Below are 6,061 nucleotides of genomic sequence, written 5' to 3'. Positions count from 1 at the left end.
GAGGGGGGTGCTGCAAGGACTTGGGGGGAAACTGAGGCAGGGAGTGCCGGAACTGCAGGGGGAAACTGAGGCAGGGAGTGCTGGAACTGCGGGGGGAAACTGAGGCACGGAGTGCTGGAACTGCGGGGGGAAACTGAGGCAGGGAGTGCCCAGACTGAGGCAGGGAGTGCCAGAACCGTGAGGGGAAACTGAGGCATGGAGTGCCGGAACTGTGGGGGGAAACTGAGGCAGGGAGTCTGGAGAATCCCCCAGAACTGACAGGGAAACTGAGGCAGGGAGTGCCCGAACCGTGGGGGGAAACTGAGGCAGGGAGTCTGGAGAATCCCCCAGAACTGACAGGGGAAACTGAGGCAGGGAGTGCTGGAACTGTGGGGGGAAACTGAGGCACGGAGTGCGGGAACTGCGGGGGGAAACTCCAAATCCGTGAGGGGAAACTGAGGCAGGGAGTGCCCGAACTGTGAGGGGAAACTGAGGCAGGGAGTCTGGAGAATCCCCCAGAACCATGAGGGGAAACTGAGGCAGGCAGTGCCCAAATCCGTGAAGGGAAACTGAGGCAGGGAGTGCCCAGAACCGTGAGGGGAAACTGAGGCAGGGAGTGCCCAAACCGTGAGGGGAAACTGAGGCAGGCAGTGCCCAAATCCGTGAGGGGAAACTGAGGCAGGGAGTCTGGAGAATCCCCCAGAACCATGAGGGGAAGCTGAGGCAGGCAGTGCCCAAATCCGTGAAGGGAAACTGAGGCAGGGAGTGCCCAGAACCGTGAGGGGAAACTGAGGCAGGGAGTGCCCAAACCGTGAGGGGAAACTGAGGCAGGCAGTGCCCAAATCCGTGAGGGGAAACTGAGGCAGGGAGTACCCAAACCCTGAGGGGAAGCTGCGGGCGGAAACTGAGGCAGGGAGCGCCCAAATCCGTGAGGGGAAACTGAGGCAGGGAGTGCCCGAACTGTGAGGGGAAACTGAGGCAGGGAGTCTGGAGAATCCCCCAGAACCATGAGGGGAAACTGAGGCAGGCAGTGCCCAAATCCGTGAGGGGAAACTGAGGCAGGGAGCGCCCAAATCCGTGAGGGGAAACTGAGGCAGGGAGTGCCCGAACTGTGAGGGGAAACTGAGGCAGGGAGTCTGGAGAATCCCCCAGAACCATGAGGGGAAACTGAGGCAGGCAGTGCCCAAATCCGTGAAGGGAAACTGAGGCAGGGAGTGCCCAGAACCGTGAGGGGAAACTGAGGCAGGGAGTGCCCAAACCGTGAGGGGAAACTGAGGCAGGCAGTGCCCAAATCCGTGAGGGGAAACTGAGGCAGGCAGTGCCCAAATCCGTGAGGGGAAACTGAGGCAGGGAGTCTGGAGAATCCCCCAGAACCATGAGGGGAGACTGAGGCAGGCAGCGCCCAAACTGTGAGAGGAAACTGAGGCAGGGAGTGCCCAAACCATGAGGGGAAACTGAGGCAGGGAGTCTGGAGAATCCCCCAGAACCATGAGGGGAAACTGAGGCAGGCAGTGCCCAAATCCGTGAGGGGAAACTGAGGCATGGAGTCTGGAGAATCCCCTAGAACTGACAGGGGAAACTGAGGCAGGCAGCGCCCAAATCCGTGAGGGGAAACTGAGGCCAGGAGCACCCAGAACCGTGAGGGGAAGCTGCGGCCGGGACCCCCAGCCGGGGCCGGGCAGGGCCCGTGCGGCCGGGCCCCCCCGAGCCCCCGTCCCGGCTCTGAGCCCGCTGCCGTACCTGCAGTGCTGACCGGCGCGGTGAAGTCGCTGTCGCGGGGCCCGCCGCCGGAGCCGGCCTGGGCCTCGCTCTCCGTGCTCGGCCTCTACAAGTGGGGCCCGCTCGGGGCCCCTCCGCCCGCCGCCGGCTCCTCGCTGCGGCTGCAGCTGCCCTGCCGCCTGTGCCCGGCGCTCAAGAGAGGTGCGTGTGCCCGGGGGGGCGCCCGCGGGGCCCGGAGCGACCCTCCCGGCCCTGACGCGCCCCCTCCCCAAACCCCTCGCAGGCTCCAGCTACGTCCTGATGGGGCGGCTGGCGGCCGACGGGGCGGCGCTGCTGCCGCCCGACGCCTTCGTGGTGCCCTACCGCCCGCAGCAGCAGCAGCAGGTGCTGGGCAACCTCAGCAAGAGGCCGTGCCGGGGGACCCCCTGAGACCCCCGGAGAGAGACCCCCCCCCGCCCCGCGCCGGCCCCCGCTCCTTCGCAAATAAAGGGTGCACAGATGGAGCGCGTGCCTGGAGGTTCTGGGGGAGAGGGCCTGAGAGCCGCATTCAAGGGGAGAACCCAAAATAGGAGCCTCAAAATGCGGCCCCCCAAAATGGGACCACCCCCCGCCCCCCCACTTTTTAAATGGTGCGGCTCCTTTAAGAAGGGACCGGGGCGTGGCCTCCTGGGCTTCCCTGCTTGTCAATCACTCCTGATTGGTGGAGGCGACACGCCCCCGGCCAAGCGTGGGGTTTTTATTATCCCTGCTTTGCGTCAAACGCGATTGGTTGGTTACATGTCAATCTCGGGCGCTGCTCCCGCCTCCTCGATTTCCATTGGCTGACGGCACCAAAATATTCGCGGCCGTTGCCGGGCAACCAGCTCCCCGTTGTCGCTCGCGATTGGCGCAATCTTTAGCTGTGATTGGCTGCAGTTGGACCGCACCCCCCGTTGCTTGACGACGATTGGTTCAACCTATCTATCAATCAAAGAGCAAACTTCCGCACTTCTCCTGGCAAAGCCCGCCGCTCGCCCTGTCCGATTCGCCGCCTCCCCGCGCGCCCCTACTTCTGATTGGCTGCCGCTCTGGCCCCGCCCCTGTGGCGGGGTCCGGAAGCGTCCGGGGCTCAGTCTGGCAGCGGCGGCCGCGGCGAGCGGAGCTCCGGGGCCGCCATGGCCGCGGGGGCGCTGGGGGCTGTCCCGGCTGAGCCGCCGCCGCCGCCGCCGGGCCGCCTGCCCGGAGGAGCCGGCACTGAGCGCGCCCTGGAAGAAGCAGAGGCCTCCGGTACCCTCAGTCTGGCCGGCCGGCGGCTGCGCGCCTTCCCGGCGGCGCGGCGCTGGGACCTCAGCGACACCACACAGGCCGGTGAGGCCGCGGCGCCGGGGCAGGGCCCCCGAGCCTTCCCCACAGCCCGGGGTCCCTCGGGGTGCTTCCCCCCGCGCAGGGGAAGCCGCGGGTGCGCCGCCTCCCTCGGCGCGTCCCGGGGCCCGCGGGGGCTGCCGGAGGCGGCTGAGGAGGCGCCGGGAGCGGACGGGGCGAGCCGGAGCGCCCGGTCCGGGCGGTCGGGCGGCTTCAGCTCCGCCGAGCTTCGGCCGGGCGGCTCGGGCTCCACCAGCAGCGCTGTCCCGGCGGCTCCTTTGTCCCCTGTCCTCCTCAGTCCCCTCCCCTGAGGTTCCCTGTCCCCGGAGGTCTCTTGTCCCCGAGCATGCCCCGCGTTCCTCCAGACCTGTCCCGGAACCGTTTCGGCGAGGTGCCGGAGGCCGCCTGCCGCCTGGTCTCGCTGGAGGGGCTGAGCCTGCACCACAACTGCCTGCGCAGCGTCCCGCCGGCCATCGCCAACCTGCAGGCCCTGGCACACCTGGACCTCAGGTACGCTGCGGCCCCGCCGGAGCCGCGGCGGAGCTCCGGCGGCGCGCCGTGACCCGCCGCCGTGTTGCCCCGCAGCCGCAACCAGCTGAGCTCGCTGCCCGCCTGCCTGTGCCTGCTGCCCCTGCGCGTCCTCAACGCCAGCAACAACCGCCTGGCCGCGCTGCCGCCGAACCTGGGCGCCCTGCGCACGCTGCGGCAGCTGGTGAGCCTGGGCCGGGCCGCAGCCCCGCGGGGCCGCGCCCGCGACCCCGCTGAGCCCCGTTCCGCCCCGCAGGATGTGGGCTCCAACCGGCTGCGGGCGCTGCCGCCGGGGCTGGGGCAGCTGCGGGCGCTGCGGGACCTCAGCGTGCGGCGGAACCAGCTGGCGGCGCTGCCCGAGGGTGGGTGAGGGTCCTGGGGAGCGGGGGGGGCGTCCGCTGGGTCCCGTGTGGATCCAGCGTGTCCGTGTCCCCCCCGCCAGAGCTCTCGGAGCTGCCGCTGGTCCGGCTGGATTTCTCCTGCAACCGGGTGCTGGCGATCCCGCGCTGCTTCCGGCGGCTCCGGCACCTGCAGACGCTGCTGGCGGACAACAACCCCCTGCAGTTCCCCCCCGCCCAGGTGAGGGGGGCCCCGGGGCGTCCCCCCGACCCCCCAAAACCCCCGGCTGAGCGCTCCGTGCCCCCCCAGGTCTGCCTGAAGGGCAAAGTCCACATCTTCAAGTACCTGGAAGCCGAGGCTGCCGCCCATCCTCCGCCCGCATGGTAACGGGGGGGGGCTCGAGGAGGGGGCGCGCCGCTGTTTTTGGGGTGTCTCGGGGGGTCTCTGAGCGCTGTGTGCCCCCCGCAGCCCCCCGGACGAGCCGTGTCCCCTCCGGCAGCGGGGGGGGCTGGACTCCGGCTTCCACAGCGTCGACAGCGGCAGCAAGCGCTGGTCGGGGAACGAGGTGGGATTTGGGGGCAGTTTCGGGGGTCGCGGGGGGGGGGGCAATTCGGGGTGTCCCCCAAGCCACTGACCCCCCCCTCGGCACCGTTTCAGTCCACGGATGAGTCCTCGGAGCCGTCCCGGCAGCACAGGGAGGCACACGGCGGGGCAGGTGAGGGATGGGGCATCCCCAAAGCCCCCCGGGACCCCCCGGCACCTTCGGGGACCCCCCCGTCACCCCCCGTGTCCCCACAGCTGGGGACAGTGACCCGGAGCAGCTGGAGGAGGAGCCCTGGCCCGAGGTGATGTCCCCCGGATTGGGGACTGGGAATTGGGAATGGGAATTGGGGAATGGGAATGGGAATAGGGAATGGGAACTGGGGATTGGGAATGGAGGCAGGGACAGGGACTGGGCTGGATTTGGGTGCTGGGATGGGATTGGGATCAGGAGCGGGTGGGCCGGGGGACAAGGGCCGGGCACTGGCTGCTGCCCCCCCACAGGACCCCCCCCCGGAGACCCCCCCGGACGGCGGCGCTGCCGGTGAGGACGCGGCTGGCCTCGTTAGGCTCAGCCCTAATTAACGCGGCTCTGCCGCCCCTTCGCCAGCCTCAGCCCTAATTAACGGGACTCTTAATTGCCCTGCCTCCCCCCAGGGCCCCGACGGAGCCCCCGGCAGCCCCCCAGAACCCAGCGCCTGCCTGGGCTGCTCTTCGCCCTCTTCTACGGCCTCCTCATGGCGTTGCTCGTGGCCGCGCACCGCGCGCTCTTCGGCTGCTGAGGGACCCCCCAAAACCATGGGGAGCCCCCCCAAAACCATGGGGAGCCCCCCCAAACCACGGGGAACCCCCCCAGAACCATGGGGAGCCCCCCCAGAACCCGGGGGAACCCCCAAACCCCCGGGGGGGGTCCCCGCCTTCGCACCTTTCCTTGCCCCCCTTCTTTTCTTGTGCCTTAACGCTGGGGAAACTGAGGCAGGGAAGGGGGAGGGGCTGAACCCCTTGTGGCCCCCCCCTTAATTATTGGTATTGTAATTAATTATGATGAGTTATTATGAGTTTTATTATTATAACGAGTTTCGGTATTATAATGAGTTGTTACACGGGACTGTGAGCGTAATAAGTTAATTATTGCAGTTAATTATGGTGAAAGAACACTAAGATGCGGATGACCAAAATTTATTGTAATTAATTATTATTAAAATTATTATATTTAACTACGATAGGGTTGTTACTCCGGTTATTATAATGTTTCTGAGGATGGACGTCCCCCTCAAAATCACACTTGGTACATCCCGGTCCCTTTGTGACGCTCCGGTCACCGGCCGGGACCAAACCCTGGGGCGGGGGGGTTCAGTCCCGCCCCTCTCCTGCTGCCACCGCTCAGCTTTTTGTTTTTGTCCGTTTTCGCCCTTTCTGTGCCCAAAAGGGGACGCCCCCCCCCCCACCCCAGCTGTGCTGCGCTGCCCCGTGTCCCCCCCCCTCCCCAAAGCCGCTAACTCCGCCCTTCCCCGGCAGGTGCTGCAGGAGCCGAGCCCGGCCCGGACCCCGCGGGGGGGGCTGGGGGCGCCCGTCCCCCCCCCGGGGCCCCGCTACTTCCCCCCCCCCCCCCCCC

General features: G+C 67.6%; 3 protein-coding genes across 3 annotated transcripts in view; all 3 read left to right on the top strand.

The window, feature by feature from the left end:
* LOC121342577 (procollagen C-endopeptidase enhancer 1-like) overlaps window positions 1-2,277 on the top strand; it is a gene marked incomplete at its 5' end in the record, with an annotated part of 7,790 nt that extends 5,513 nt beyond the window's left edge. Inside the window, 2 exons of the mRNA XM_041417100.1 lie at window positions 1,588-1,899; window positions 1,982-2,277. Of these exons, the coding sequence (XP_041273034.1) occupies window positions 1,588-1,899; window positions 1,982-2,127 (458 nt within the window). The remainder of the gene's footprint in view (window positions 1-1,587; window positions 1,900-1,981) is intronic.
* A 520-nt stretch (window positions 2,278-2,797) lies between these two features.
* LOC121342576 (leucine-rich repeat and calponin homology domain-containing protein 4-like) overlaps window positions 2,798-6,061 on the top strand; it is a 3,819-nt gene continuing 555 nt past the window's right edge. The window contains exons 1-10 of the mRNA XM_041417099.1: window positions 2,798-3,045; window positions 3,405-3,549; window positions 3,625-3,751; window positions 3,824-3,929; window positions 4,010-4,146; window positions 4,216-4,289; window positions 4,375-4,471; window positions 4,564-4,621; window positions 4,705-4,767; window positions 5,104-5,220. Coding sequence (XP_041273033.1) covers window positions 2,853-3,045; window positions 3,405-3,549; window positions 3,625-3,751; window positions 3,824-3,929; window positions 4,010-4,146; window positions 4,216-4,289; window positions 4,375-4,471; window positions 4,564-4,621; window positions 4,705-4,767; window positions 5,104-5,220 — 1,117 coding nt within the window. The 5' untranslated portion in view covers window positions 2,798-2,852. The remainder of the gene's footprint in view (window positions 3,046-3,404; window positions 3,550-3,624; window positions 3,752-3,823; window positions 3,930-4,009; window positions 4,147-4,215; window positions 4,290-4,374; window positions 4,472-4,563; window positions 4,622-4,704; window positions 4,768-5,103; window positions 5,221-6,061) is intronic.
* On the top strand, window positions 4,813-5,669 carry LOC121342579 (forkhead box protein I3-like). The gene is made up of 2 exons (XM_041417103.1): window positions 4,813-4,990; window positions 5,104-5,669. The coding sequence occupies exons 1-2, from the start codon at window positions 4,840-4,842 to the stop codon at window positions 5,226-5,228; spliced, it is 276 nt and encodes a 91-aa protein (XP_041273037.1). The 5' UTR covers window positions 4,813-4,839; the 3' UTR covers window positions 5,229-5,669.

The sequence above is a fragment of the Onychostruthus taczanowskii genome, unplaced genomic scaffold, assembly GCF_017590055.1.
Source record: "Onychostruthus taczanowskii isolate IOZ18803 unplaced genomic scaffold, ASM1759005v1 scaffold543, whole genome shotgun sequence".
Classification (NCBI taxonomy): Eukaryota; Metazoa; Chordata; class Aves; order Passeriformes; family Passeridae; genus Onychostruthus; species Onychostruthus taczanowskii.
Note: the sequence above shows the minus strand (reverse complement) of the source record. Positions and strands in the feature narration are given on the sequence as shown.